Source organism: Colletotrichum chrysophilum (genome assembly GCF_026319265.1).
Source record: "Colletotrichum chrysophilum strain AFK26 chromosome Unknown scaffold_160, whole genome shotgun sequence".
NCBI classification, from domain to species: domain Eukaryota; kingdom Fungi; phylum Ascomycota; class Sordariomycetes; order Glomerellales; family Glomerellaceae; genus Colletotrichum; species Colletotrichum chrysophilum.
The window spans coordinates 57,885-71,726 of NW_026517447.1; the positions used below are offsets into that span (position 1 = coordinate 57,885).

The window sequence follows — 13,842 nt, forward strand, 5'->3', positions numbered from 1 at the left end:
TAGACTGGGCTGTCATGACCTTGTCACCCCGTTGGCGTTCGGCCTTCGTGGGCGTATCCGCACCCAGTCCATTCGAAATGGCGAGCGCGACAGCTGCCGCTAATACTATATGAAGCTGCCACCCACCCCTCTTGAGGCGTCTGTTGCCATGATGTCTCTCGTGTTGTTGTGTGTCTGTCTTTCGTCCTGCTCCCGGCTGTCATTATGAGGTTCTCCATCGCCAGTGCCGTCGCCTTCGCTGCCCCGCTGGCCCTCGCCGCTGACTCTCTCAATTACACGGGAGCCGCCGCGGGGCAGGTCATCAAGGACGGCGTCGAGCTACGCATCCTGCCCGTCGGCGACTCTGTCACCGTTGGGTATCTCAGCACCGACGGGAATGGCTACAGGTTGAAATTGCAAGAAAATCTGTCTGGTGAGTTCATATTCTCTTCACTCACTCACATGGGAGCTGAGTCTAACATTCCCCAGCCAATGACGTCGTCTTTGCCGGAACTGAATCCTCTGGCAACATGACTGATCCGTACTTTGTAAGTCAGCAGTGCATCTCCCGCTTCACCGATTTTTCATATTTGCTTACCATAATCAAGGCTGCTTGGTCTGGAAAAACGATCCAGTACATTGCGGATAACGTCCCTCCATCCCTGACGCAGCGCCCAAACGTCATTCTGCTCCACGCCGGCACCAATGACATGAACCCGAACCCCGACATCTCCACCGAAGGCAACGATCCTACCGCCGCCGCCGCACGGCTCGGAGCTTTGATCGACCAGATGCTGGAGGCCTGCCCGGATGCCACCGTTCTTGTCGCGCAGATCATCAACACCTGCGTTGCAGACCAGCGGCCCCAAACCGAGGTCTTCCAGGGACTCATCCCGGATATTGTGGAGCAGCGACAAAATGCTAGCAAGCACGTTCTTGCTGTTGATTTCGCGGCGCTAGGCGACGGCATCCTACGGTCAGACTGCATCCATCCCTCAGATGAGGGATATCGCACCATGGGAGACTATTGGTACGATTTCATCACGCAAATCCCCAAGGATTGGATCACTCAGCCGGTCGGAGACGACCCTGACAGATCCGCCGATGCAGCGTCGGCCAAGAACGTCACAAGCTCTAGCGGCGCCAATGCCGTCTTCAAGGATAATTGGATGCTTATTTTAATAGCTCAAGTATTGTTAACGATAAACGTAATATATAATTGAGTTAAACTTGACATGAGGTTGGTCCAACGGTTGTGTGATGAAGATAGTGAAGTCGTGAGCCGCTAGCAATCAGAGTCTTTCTCAACACATGAGTTGCCCATGAGTGACTTGACCTCCATTTAAATGAGAGAAGACCTCGTATGTCTCAACATGAAGGAGAACTTAGTCGATTCGACTTTTGTCCGCATTTCAGGGATTACAATGTTACTTGCACTAAACGGGGCTATTCAACCAAGTCATAACGTCGCTTTTTATCTCAGGCCCTTCTCTCACTATCGGGAGGTGAATCAATCAAACGCATTGGAAGCATGCGCCTAACGAATCTTGTCTAACTGAAGCTTCTCCTCATACCCCGCCAGATACAAGCCGCGTCCACGTAAATCCCTCCTCTCATCCAATCCGCAACTGAACGCAGACTCGTGGTCTAAAGCAATCAGCCAGGCCTGGAACAAGTCGCGATGGTTCCGACCCCGCCTTCTTGATCGATGAGATGCTACCGTTGTTGTCTGGTCATCCTTGCCACCACGGCTCGGGGGCCATCATCGATGCGGGGCTACTCACCGTGCACTTGGTGATGGTGTCCCTGAGACTTTCGCCGGCGACCGTGAACCCCTCAGTCGGGCATTCGGATGACGTTGGACTGTCACATGCCCCTCAAATTATGAAAACTCAATGAGAATATATCAGTTGAGGTTCGCCCTCTGCCTAGCCTTGCCACAGCGCATATGTCTGTCATTCAGTAAGACTTCTGAGGCTCACCATCAGCTATAACCAAGAATACCGTTGTTGAAAATTTCACAATGTCGAACAGAAAGGATCACGGTCTAAAGCAGCATGGACTGTCGGATGACGCTGTGGAGGCTGGACACGACTTCATCCACGATGCTGAGGTCGAGGAGGAGAGGGTGAGTTTGATTCTGTGTGTCTTCCCTGTGGCCACAGCATGCTGAATGTGCTTGTCCAGAGACACAGCGGTGATGCGGCCACGATGCCTTCCATGGCCTCCACCATGGAGCAGGCCAAGAAGAAGGTCGGATTGGAGGCATCAAAAATTGCGGAGCACCTTCCTGGCAAAGATAAACTTGACAAGAAAGCTTGACCGACCATGGCCATGTCGTGTTCATGCAGTTGCTCTTTTTGGATATGTCGCAAAAGGCGTTCCGTCACAAAAACCAAATTGGCCAAGGACGAGTCCGTTCATGCCGCGCGGGAATTTTATAGGAAACGCTTCTTTTTCAAATGGTCTAGGTTTGGAATTGGAAGTCATTGAATTTGATATTGTTGGTATCTCGGGTGAATATAATTATCATACGCTTGGCCACTTGTAGTTCAGCCACGTCTCTAGGGTCGAGTTCCACGCTCCGCTGCCGAGTTGAACGTGAACCCAAGCGTCCACAAAGTGCTTCCATACAATGTCTCTCGGGATGGCATAGCCCAGCTCCTCAAAGTTGAACGGCGCGTCTGGATTGGCGATGCAGAGCTGGCCCTCGTGGAGCTTGACCTGCAACTCGACCTCGATGAGATCCGAGATCATCGCGTCCGCCGTGCCATCCAGCACGGCTTGGTAGACCGCGTTGTTGTCCTCCACCAGCACAATCTCGGCGTTCTTCAGGTTCGCGCGGTCAAAGGCTTCGTTGGTGCCCCCAGGGTTGACGGCGACCTTGACACCGGCCTGATCCAGAGTCGCGAGGTCGGTGTACTTGTCCGCGTCGGCGCAGCGGATGCAAGCCGTCTTGCCGACGCCCTGGATCGCCGTTGAGAAGAAGGCCGTCTTGGCTCGTGCGAGGGTGAGGCTGACGCCGCCCATTGCGATGTCGAATTTGCCTGCGGCCAGGTCGGACGTGATGTTGGCCCATATAGTCTTGATCAGGCGGGGCGGACTGGGGAGGCCGAGGGCGTTGGAGAGAGACTGCGCTGCGTCGATGTCGGCGCCGATGTACGTTGTGTTGATTGCGGTGGTATTTGGCAGATTGGTCTGGTTTGTGACAAGATACGTGAAGGGCTTGTAATCTCCTGTCGTTCCGACATTGATGTATCCACGGGCGAGGATAGTGTCGAGCAGAGACGTGATGTTGGCATAGGCAAGTGGCTCAGCGAGCTGTTGTGCACCGGCGCAGACGCCGAGGGCCGTTGCGAACAGGACGGGTGTCTTCATGATGACTTTCGTGATGCTTGACCAAATGAGAAAGTATGAACCATCCGCTGAAGAGTGAGATTTATCTCGGGTTCGCCTCTTTTTATTGTTCTGTCTCCAGGCCGATCCCGGGGCCCCGCAACCTCATTTCCCGGCAGTGGACCCTTATCATGGAATTGGAGTCTGCTCTCGATATCGGGGATTCTTCCATTGGTCAATTGGATATGTCAATTGGCGCCAAGGTCACTAGCTGGACTGGCGTACGAGTCCCGGTCGTGACTGAATCATGAAAGTTTGCCGTTCAGTGAGCTTGCGATGAACGATTATCCGGGGCAACGGGAACGTCACTGAGATGCTGCACGTGTTGTTGCATTCGTCACACTCCTTGCCTTGAGACTCACATGCATCTTGTCAATTAAGGGTCCACTATTTAGCAAGGGTTTCCAGATTGTCGGGTCTGTCCCATTTTGAGATGAACCTCATCGGTCTTGAACTAAGTGAGTCACTATCAGTCCACAGTTGCATATTTCTGTCGCTTCTTATCGTGATCAGGTAAAGGTTTGGCTTGTGCTGGCTTATTTTTCTAGCTGGGAGGATTGTTGTTTCTGCAGCCAAGGGGCGCATAAGCCCTCGTCTTTGATACTGGTCGTCCCAACTCGCGCGGACCTGCTGATTTCGGCCATGGCAACATTCTGACTGCCACACTCTGTCAGTTCTGGGCGCGCTGTTGCCTGATCACGAACACGCGGGTCGGCTACACTTCCTACCGAAACTCACCGTCAACACTTACTTAAGAACACAAGCCCACAATGAAACTTGCTAAACAGTCAATATCTTGACCATCACGACCACATAAAATGTCGGACCAAACGCACGCAGTTTTTAACCTTTCCCAGGGGTCTGATGACTATGAGTCCCATATAAAAGAGATCCTGTGCTTGCAGTACAACCGTGAAGTGAGTACCCGTCTGATCACGCACCTACGCAGGGCAATGTTGACGGGAAAGGTCACTGAAGTTGTGCCTCTCCGCCACAATAATGCCAGAGTCTACAGCGTCAGCCTAACCCAAGCGCAAAACTTTCCGCCGCCATTCAATGAACGCTTCGGTGCCTCTCCCATGCCCCCCTTTGCCACAAAGGTCATCATGCGCTTCTCCGATCCGGCGTCGATGTTGAACGAGGAGATCCGCGTGCAGAACGAAGTCGCGGTAATGTCCCTTGCAAGAGAAGTTTTGAAGCAGTATGATCCTTCCCTCGTACCCGAAGTCTGTGGCTGGCGCCCCTTTTCCGAAGGGGTTGGATGGACTCTCATCGAGTTCACACAAGGTGTTCCTCTAGGCGATAAGTTCCCCACGCTTGACAGCGAGAAGAAGAGAGATCTGTTGCGACAAATCGCCCAAGTCTTGAAGAATTTCAGAAATACAAGCCACCTGAGTCTGCCAGAACCTTTGGTGGCCTCAACTTTGGCCCTGATGGAAGCTTAATTGGTGGTCCCACACCTATTGCAGGTGGCGGACCCTGCACGACACTGTCTGATCTCTACCAAGAGTACTTCAAGACTCAGATTGGGTTTGCTGATAAGTGTGACATTGTCCGGGGTTGGGGAGACTCAGATCTGAGAACCCGATTGGATCAGTTTGGCGCCAAGGGTCTGAAATCTCTTGTTAGCAGACTGGAAGCACGACGTACCTTGGTGCATGGTGATTTTGGTACGTGACTTCTTCCACGTCCAGATGGAATGACTCGATCATTTTTCTGATTTGCTATTTAAGACGGAAACAATATCTTGTTCGACGAGGCCACAAACAAGCTGACTGCTTTGCTGGACTATGACTTTGGCCACATCGGCTCACAGGCAGATGAATACTTCTACTCATTCCATAGTATCCACGGACTTATGATTCCCCCCTTTCACCGGCGATCCGGAAGAAGAACACCTTCGAGACTGTCTTCTGACCGGTTTCACCCAAGAGGACGTGCAGCGAAAATCAGAATCCATTGACTGGATGACCGCCACCATGAGAGACGAAGAATTTACCAAAGCTGGCGTGGAGCGACCGTCTGACATCCAAGGCATCGATTATCTTTCTGCTGTGTATTGGTTCATTCAAAACATCAGCCCTCACATGTTCTTCCTCGAACGATGGAGGGCCAAGGCTACCCCTGAACGCATTGAAATGATCAAGCGAGAGGCCCGAAATAACCTGGAGAAGAACCTTGATTTATGGGGATATTGAAGCCCGCACCAATATGCTGGCCTCTGAAAATATGATCTTCATTGTTAGCAGTCAGTCATGTCAGCATTCCTCTTCTATGGGATCACGGGGACCACGAAGCAGCCGTCACTCTCTATGGCCTAGGTAAATAAACAAATTTACATGTCATGCCTGTGGCCCTTCCCACTTGTAGCCTTGAAGTGTTCTCTGCAACATGCCCTGCATCTTGGTGGAATTCCCCTTGTTACGTTGCCCTTAACTTAGCAAGACTGTGTCGTATTCGATAGGAGAAGGTCCAAATCTCCGGCAACTCTTCCAATCCAGATTCCACAGTTGTGTTGAACATAAGTTCCTATCCCTGCGTAGTTTCATCTCGGTGGACTCAATGGAGAAACATCCCTCTCTCTTTTTTGCTCCTCAGTTGCATCAAGCTCGTAGGTCGGTTTTACCCCATTCATCTCAAGTCGTGGCTCTACTGTTTCCAGCTCACTGGGTCGCCTCCCATGAAAGTTAGTGCGACGCTGTTGAGACCACTGTTGTCCTTCTTGGACAGGAACTTCTGTTGAAGGCTGCTCTTCCGGGTCCACGTTTTTCTTCTTCTTCAAGAAGTATATCCCGACAACCACAAGTGCAATTCCGGCGACACCGCCAACAACACCGCCAGCTATAGCTCCTGCAGGGACACCCGCCGGTGAATCTTCCTCGCCAGAGGCGTTGGCGCTGGTGGATGCGGTAGTAGAGGTGCTGGTAGGCGTGCTAGTCATCGAGCACTGAGACAAAAGAGTGGCCGAGGAAAGAGTCGTGGCCAGAGCAGTCACCTCAGTTCCCGTACATAGAAACACCAGCCCATTTACTTCCCCGGTATTCTTGTAAACACCCACATCTTCGGAGGCACAACACCAAAGGCCGTCGTCTCTGTCATTGGTTCCCCACAGGCTCATAGTTGGATCTGGACACTAATTTTCATGGATTAAGCTCGGGTTCCGAAAACTTAGGTAAACGCTCTCAAGAAGATATACCTTTGGATCGTTGATTGCCTGTTTCGTGCAACTATTTTTGTCTATTTCGGAGTAGAGATTAGCAAACCCCATTAGATGCTTATTAGAGAAGGATATTGAGAAATCTAGGTGCCATTTGGAATCTTACTAACCTTTGCAGCAGTACTGATTCTCAAAATCATCTTCGCCACTGCACACGTAATCATCAGGACAACACAGAACTTGCGAACCGTCCCAAGTGGAACTGCAACGTTTTGATGCAATAGTCGAACAGCTAGACTCGCGCCGCATAGACCAACCACCATCGTAATTACAAACATCGGCGTATGCGGCGTTTCTGGTGAGAATAATGAGCGCAAAAACAACAAAAAATGCCCTCGTTGTGGAAGAACGAAGGCCTCCTAGATGTGTACCCGGCGACATTGTAATTGCGCGCTCTGGATCCGCTTCATGCACCACACTATAGAGAGTTGAAGAGAAAAGAGTGAAGTAAGAAGGATCTATTGCGATGGAAAAAAAAGAGCGACCGGTCACATATAAAAGGCAACGGAAGTAGCACAGGACACAAGGAATGGCGGGGCGGCCGCCAACTTGCCCAACCTCGCATGTCAGCCCTGCGGTGAACAGCATATAACGCCAGTTTGGTATTGATTGGCTGCATTCTCACACGTCCTATCTGCTGTCGCGTGCCAGAATGCGACAATATTGCTTCTTCTGTGCCGTTCAACGCTGAAAGAGAGCACGTCCAGTTTGTGCAAGCCGTAACGTCGACCAGTACAGCGCCAGAACCACGCTGAATTGATAACCTAGCGTCTCGGCTCGGACCAGGGAAATGGAAATGCAGGAAGCGGTCAGCATTTAGCGCCGGCAGCGGGCGCTAGGTATGCGTGGGGGCTGTGGCGTCCCAGGCAGCCGCCACTGTCATACTCTTGTTGGTTGAGGTTGGGATGATGGAGGATCCAGGCTGAATTTCACATCCTTTTGTTTTGCTAGAGGGTGGTGAGGCTCCTCGAATGTGACATAGATTGACGTCTGACATCGCGGGTCTAGACAACCTAATATGTACTTCAACACTCCCCAGCCTTGTTTTACGAGGAGGATTCGGTGTGTGTGTGGCCCATCTAACCCCAACTGGCCTCCGAGTCCGAAGTGGCCACATGTAGTGTCATCTGATAATGGAAGCTAACATGCCAAGTACACTCGAAACTCAAGGATTATGGGATATGATTAGGGTTATCTGTATTGCTGCGAGCACCTTTGTCTTCGGTAAGACAATAAACATTGGCTACAATCTTTCGGAGTGACGTTCCACATGCATATTGAATTGTGTGGCGTCAAGAAACTTAAGCAATCTTACACGTGCGCGCCAGTTCTAAAATGCCCAGGTTCATGGCCTTGAGCAGTCTCTTTCTCGCCAGGCTGCTTGTGCAGTTTTGGAGCATTTAACCCGATGCGGTACGAAAGAGCCAATCTGTTTGTTACCTCTCACATTGTTCAATGATAAGAGACTGATATCTCGACCCCTACATGTACGCGTAGGGGGTCTAGGTTTGCATCCCTGTTTCTTGGCAACAGAGCACAAACAGGCCGTCGCTGTGATCTATTCGTCCACCATGCGTGTACTATGCATTCGTCTCTCTTATTCATCTTCATTTTCTTCTTCCACACTCTTCACCGAACTCGGCATGAACCATTCTGCTCGTCAACGTGTTTGGTCACGTGTACATGTCGAACATCGGGATTGCCCACGTATGTGAAGACAACGACGCTGAATTTCAAGACCCGCTAACTAAAGTGCTAACTACTGTTTTTGTGTTATACTTTCAACTGGAAAGTAATCAATCGTAACATCCAATTCTTGCCACCCGACCCAGTTTCGTTCTCCATCGCGGTCAACACGGCTCTCGTCTCGTCATACAAGTCTCGAATTACTACCCTTGTATGCTCCAAGCTGCCTGCCTCCTCCAGCATCTCCCGAATCAGCAGTTTCGTCTCAACCGACAATTTTCCATCATTGTTCGATGCCGAGGCAGAACGCGATGCCCGTGCGCTTTGAAGAATGCTGTGCAGCTGGACTTCACCTTGTTCTTCCTCGCGGTGAAGTGCGTGGATCAGCGGCAGAGTGAAGCTGCCCTCGTCCAGATCGTCGTATGTCGACAGGCATTCCGACGTGATATCCTGGTAGTCGTCGCGCAACTGGTAGAGCCTGCCGAGAAGGTTCATCAGTTTGCAGGCGTCAAGATGCTTGTTCTGGGTCGCTGAGGCGCGCATCATACGGGAGGCCATGCGAAAGAGCCCGCCAGTCTTTTGCTCTAGATGGCTGTAGTACTCGGGGATCGAGGGCGCCTTGCAATAGAAAGTCCATGCTAGGTCGTGGCTTTGGCCGAGGTGCAGCTGGCCGAGTTCGGACAGGAGGCACGACAAGGCCTCGTCGCCCAGCGGCCGAGCCAGCTCCACGCACTTGATCATGAGATAGCTTGCCGAATTTGTGGTCTGAGCCGTGCCGAAGACGACATGCGCACTCGGACTGCCCCTCCTCACGGGCGAATTGTCTTGGACGTCGTCGAGCATTAGACTGGCGTTGTGCATGATTCGAATAATGGTGCGGATTGTAGCCAGGGCGTCAGGAGGAACGCGGTACCAATTGTCAAGCGCGTCCATCAGCTTGTCACGGGCGCCGCTTGCAGGTCTTGCCGCCGTGTAAAGGTAGGCCGCCAGAATGTCCTTCTCGTCCGACTCGGCAGGCCAAGCGCAGGGCGAGACCGTCAGTAGATCGGCCCTTGTCTCGTGTGATGCCTTGGCCTTCTTCTTCTGGTCGGAACTGGTATCGGCGGGAGTCATGGTGGTATACTCGGTCCGCTGGTTATTCCAGAATGGCCTGAGTCTTCGTGTGCCCAGACAGCTCGAGACCGGAGTAAGAATAATGCCGTCCGACTCAGGGCCATCTACAGGTCTGCTGACCTCGGAAACATCAAGCGGACGTTGGTTCACCTTGCCAATGTCTTCTCGTCTGGGAAGGGGAGCTGCCGGGTCGTATCGGCGCGAGGAAAGGTGCCACAGCGTGTTCCCGGCCATGCACATTTCTATCAGACCAATGTAGTGTGTGATGTGAGGTGCTGGCGAGTACTCAACCATGTAGCTCGCCTTCCTCTCGCAGTACTCGTCCTCGATTCTCGTGATCTCGGACAGCAGGAAGTCCTTGGCGGCATGTTGGTCGAGATCGTACATGGCCATGTAGACCTGCACGGCGCTCATGTTGGATCCGCCTTCTTCGCGCTCCAGGTACGTGGCTGCTTCTTTATCCCACGAACAGTAATCGTGCCAAAGAATCATCTGCGTGAAGGCCAGCCAGGTGAGGGGCTCCAGACCTGTGAGCTCCTCGTCGGTGAGGCTAATGTCGCAGCAGAATAGGATTTGCGACCAAACGGAGTAGGCTCCGGCGTCGTAGTGCCGCACGTGCATGTACGAGTCCAATGTCTTGTGCTCCATGAAGGCGTCCTGCCCGCGAACACTAACAATTCCCTTCCACTTCTCGATGACGAGCTTTCCCAGCTGTTCGTTCTGTTCGAGGGCCTCGATGGCGACGCGAGCCTGCATTGTGTTCATTGCGTTGTGCTTGGTGGTATGATCGCTCTGCTTTGACTCAGAACCAAGGAATCGCGCCAATGGTCCGTGGACCTCATCGAACTGTAATAAACAGACATGTTAGTTTTTGGGCCACAAGGGAGGCATTCAGCGAGATTTGGATCTCGACGTATACCTGCTCTGGTGTTACAGCATCGTCGGTAAGGTCTGCATGCATCGAGTTAGCGGACCTCGGAAGCATGTCGAGAAAGGTTTGGACCCCTCAGAATCATAAATACTGACCGTCATGACGAAAGAGAAGTTCAGACAGGTAGGAAATAATATGGAGTCTCTCCGGTATGGCCTCTGGAAACCATAATGCGTTGACATTGCCGCCGATGGGGTTGATGCATCCAACGCTGTCGGCCTTCAACTTTAACCCAGTCGCGTTTTCAAAGTCGTCGCACGCCTCCCAGCACGCCTTGTCGGCCACGTCCACGTGTTTGCTGATTCTCGGACGGAATTTGGAGGGGTAGGCAGTGTTCTCATGCAAAGATGCAGGTACCGGAACCGAGGACTTGTACCGCATCGGACCGCAGTCTTGGTAGTTCATGATTGTTGGGGCCATGGCGGGGGAATGGGGGAGAGACAAAATGTCGCGAGGCGCATACCACGAAAAATGTCAAAGTTGACCGGTGGAGGAGGAGGTTGAGGTACAATATGATACAGCAAGGTCCCGAAATGGAAAAGGACCACGCAACCCGAATGGATATAACCCAACAGGTGAACAGCAGAGTAGTGTACTAAATACTGAAAAGACACAGAGGTCTGCAGAGAGGCGTGAGAAGAGGTCAACAAGACACTGATAACCTCTCCTGATTGCGAAGGAGGAGACATCGTGGTTTCTAAGTCTCTTGAAGACATCGGTTTCGATCGACAGACCCCTGGAACTCATGCTTCAGAGATAAGGAAGCCTGATTGAAGCTCGAGTCAGACCGTCTTGAAGGGTTCGCCAAAGCGAAAATTAACACGACGGCAATGCTTCGGGACGCCCGAGATTGACCGTTTCCACCGGCAATACCGCCGTGACTCGCGAACGCGTGACTCGTGAACAGCGCTGGTTCGGTGAGTGCTTTTGGAGGAGAAGGGGGCAAATGTCACCAATTGTAGGCTATGGTTTATTAAATAATGTCTTCTACTCTGCCATTGTCTGAGGTTTCAACCAGGTCGAAGGGCATTTTGAAGTTTGTCCAAACATCGACAACATAACCCATCATGACAGTCCTCGGGCTTCTGAGTGAGCGGCTGGCGTCGCTGCCCTTGTCAGTCTGGACAGCGGCACTCATTATTTTGGCCGTGATATTGAAGGCGACATACAACCTCTTCTTCCACCCGCTTCGCTCTTACCCGGGACCTCTCCTTTGGCGAGCCTCGAGGTTTCCCTATGTCATCCGCTACACCCAGGGCCAGATCCCATACGACCTGAAGCGCCTGCACGCCAAATACGGGCCCGTGGTGCGAATTGCGCCCGATGAGTTGACATACAACTGCGCCGAAGCCTTTAGAGACATCTATGGACGTAACAAACAGGCCAACGGCGAGACCACGCTCTTCAACAAAGACCCCATCTTATATTCAGCTGTCTTTGCCGAACACAAGGCGCTGATTGATTCGGACGGCGACGAGCACCGGCCGCAGAAGCGGACGCTTGCCTATGCCTTCTCCCATCAGGCCTTGGTTGAGCGGGGCCACATCATCACGGGATGCATTGACAGGATGATCGAGGGCCTGAACGCCCATATTCGGTCGCCCTCGCTCTCAGGTGATGCCAGTTCGGCCGTGGTTGACATCGGGGCGTGGACCGAGAATGCGCTCTTCGATCTCGGCGGACAACTCACGGTGGGACGCGACCTCAACGCCATTATGTCGCAAGGCACCGTTCACCCTTCATTGGCGCTCTTCAAGAGGCTTTTTGACTGGGTGCAGTGCTATTACCTGCAGTTCCGCCGAAGCCCCAAGATCCTGGTCAACGCCATTGAGGGCATGCCTGGATTCACGGGCTACGACTGCGTGTTGCCGGTCAAGGAGGTCCATGACTTGGTCCTCAAGCGAATGGCCGATGAGAAGCATGCAGGCGGCGACAACTCTGGTGACTTTGCTTCTTACCTGATGAGTAGAGCAAAGAGCGAGGGATTGCAAGATGACAAGGTCTGGATCAACTGTGTGCACTTGATCCTCGGAACCCCAGAGGCCATGCCCTCTTCCATCATCAGCACCATCTACCACTTGTTGACGACGCCCTACGCATATGCCGAAGCCTTGAGAGAGATCCGCGCCGCTTTCAAGTCGTCGGATGAAATCACGGCTCAGGATGTTCAGAACCTTCCTTACCTGCTCGCTTGTTTCCGGGAGACGCTGCGCAGACGTCCAACCATCCCCGGTACTCTCACTCGCCAGGTTCCTCCAGCTGGAGCCCAAATTGTAAGTCCCTTTACACCTCACCTCTCTCTTTCTTCCACCGGTGTATCTAACCAAAGTCCACAGTGCGGCGAGTTTGTCCGAGGAGGCACCATCGTCGGCGTCAACCAATTCGCAACCTCTCGATCGAACTCCAACTTCTACGACGCCGACTCTTATCGGCCCGAGCGCTGGCTTGATGACAGACCCGCTGAGTTTGAGAGCGACGACCGCGATGCCTTCAACCCCTTTGGCTACGGCCCCAGGAAGTGCATTGCGAGAAATCTAGCCCATATCACCACCCAGACCTTCCTCGCTAAGTTGCTCTGGGAGTTTGACATGGAGCTCGATGAGTCGTGTCGGAACTGGGACGACCAGGGCCTTTATGTTCTTGCACGGCGGGGTCCGTTGCTGGTAAATTTGAGGAAGGCGGCCCATTGATCGCTGGCAAAAGGTGAGCCGCACAGGTTGGCAAGTCACTCGATGAACAGAAATGGTGTTCCAGGCAGTTGAAGGCGGAGATTGAAGAAGGTATTGGGTGTAATTCTTGGTAGAGCACTGCTGTTTCGGGCTCAAGGTGTGGTCCTTCTTCATAATTCGCCGAATTCATCTGGGGTGAATGAGAACACTTAAAGGCAAATGGATGAAAAAGAAGATAGGCAACGGAGAGAATGCAAGGAAGAACGTAGTCATATCCCCACAGTCCTATCCCATCTTAAGACCCCTGTTGAACACAACAAAATTGTCGCTCGACGTGCTGCCCCACTCTCGAGCAACCTTCCTGATGCCTCTGATGAAGTAGCACTGCATGCATTCAGTCTACATATAATCAGATAGTCACATGATCCGATCTGCCCTTCGGGTGGTGATCTAGGCCGGGAAGGAAGCGGAAGTCTAACTAACGTTGAGTTAGACATGTGGGTAGTTGCCCTGAAGAGGGACCGGCGGCGAACGGTAGTAAACTTGACAAAGTGATTTAACCGCTTGGAACTGATGTTTTTAATCTAGGGCCCCTTGTATGGCTTTCAGTTGTGGGTCAGTCGAGCAGATCCGGGGAGAAGTTCTCAATGACGCGAGGACGTCAGAAGAGCTTAGGTGCAGGAGAACTTGCCAGTGCCGATGCACTCAATGACGATGCGGCCACCGAGACCGACTGACCGTGAAGATGCAAAGAGTTTGTATAAAGAAACTCTTGCACAGCATATCAGCCGTAAAGATCACATAAATGATTCAATATTTGTTACAAGAGACAGCCCAATAAGCGACCGGCA

The 13,842-nt window shown here is 52.3% G+C and overlaps 5 protein-coding genes across 5 annotated transcripts; 3 read left to right on the forward strand and 2 right to left on the reverse strand.

Moving 5' to 3' along the window:
• Positions 1–204: 204 nt before the first annotated feature.
• Positions 205–2,301, forward strand: COL26b_012034 (uncharacterized protein; the record flags this gene model as incomplete). The annotated part of the gene is made up of 4 exons (XM_053184687.1): positions 205–412; positions 469–1,174; positions 2,014–2,107; positions 2,167–2,301. The coding sequence occupies 4 exons, from the start codon at positions 205–207 to the stop codon at positions 2,299–2,301; spliced, it is 1,143 nt and encodes a 380-aa protein (XP_053031371.1).
• A 207-nt stretch (positions 2,302–2,508) lies between these two features.
• COL26b_012035 (uncharacterized protein) lies at positions 2,509–3,357 on the reverse strand (the record flags this gene model as incomplete). The annotated part of the gene is made up of 1 exon (XM_053184688.1): positions 2,509–3,357. One exon carries the CDS (start codon positions 3,355–3,357, stop codon positions 2,509–2,511), a length of 849 nt encoding a protein of 282 aa, XP_053031372.1.
• Positions 3,358–4,193: 836 nt separating this feature from the next.
• On the forward strand, positions 4,194–4,820 carry COL26b_012036 (uncharacterized protein; the record flags this gene model as incomplete). Its single annotated transcript, XM_053184689.1, has 1 exon — positions 4,194–4,820. One exon carries the CDS (start codon positions 4,194–4,196, stop codon positions 4,818–4,820), a length of 627 nt encoding a protein of 208 aa, XP_053031373.1.
• A 3,545-nt stretch (positions 4,821–8,365) lies between these two features.
• On the reverse strand, positions 8,366–10,742 carry COL26b_012037 (uncharacterized protein; the record flags this gene model as incomplete). The annotated part of the gene is made up of 3 exons (XM_053184690.1): positions 8,366–10,237; positions 10,311–10,342; positions 10,418–10,742. 3 exons carry the CDS (start codon positions 10,740–10,742, stop codon positions 8,366–8,368), a joined length of 2,229 nt encoding a protein of 742 aa, XP_053031374.1.
• Positions 10,743–11,389: 647 nt separating this feature from the next.
• Positions 11,390–13,012, forward strand: COL26b_012038 (uncharacterized protein; the record flags this gene model as incomplete). Its single annotated transcript, XM_053184691.1, has 2 exons — positions 11,390–12,595; positions 12,659–13,012. 2 exons carry the CDS (start codon positions 11,390–11,392, stop codon positions 13,010–13,012), a joined length of 1,560 nt encoding a protein of 519 aa, XP_053031375.1.
• Between the last annotated feature and the right edge of the window lie 830 nt (positions 13,013–13,842).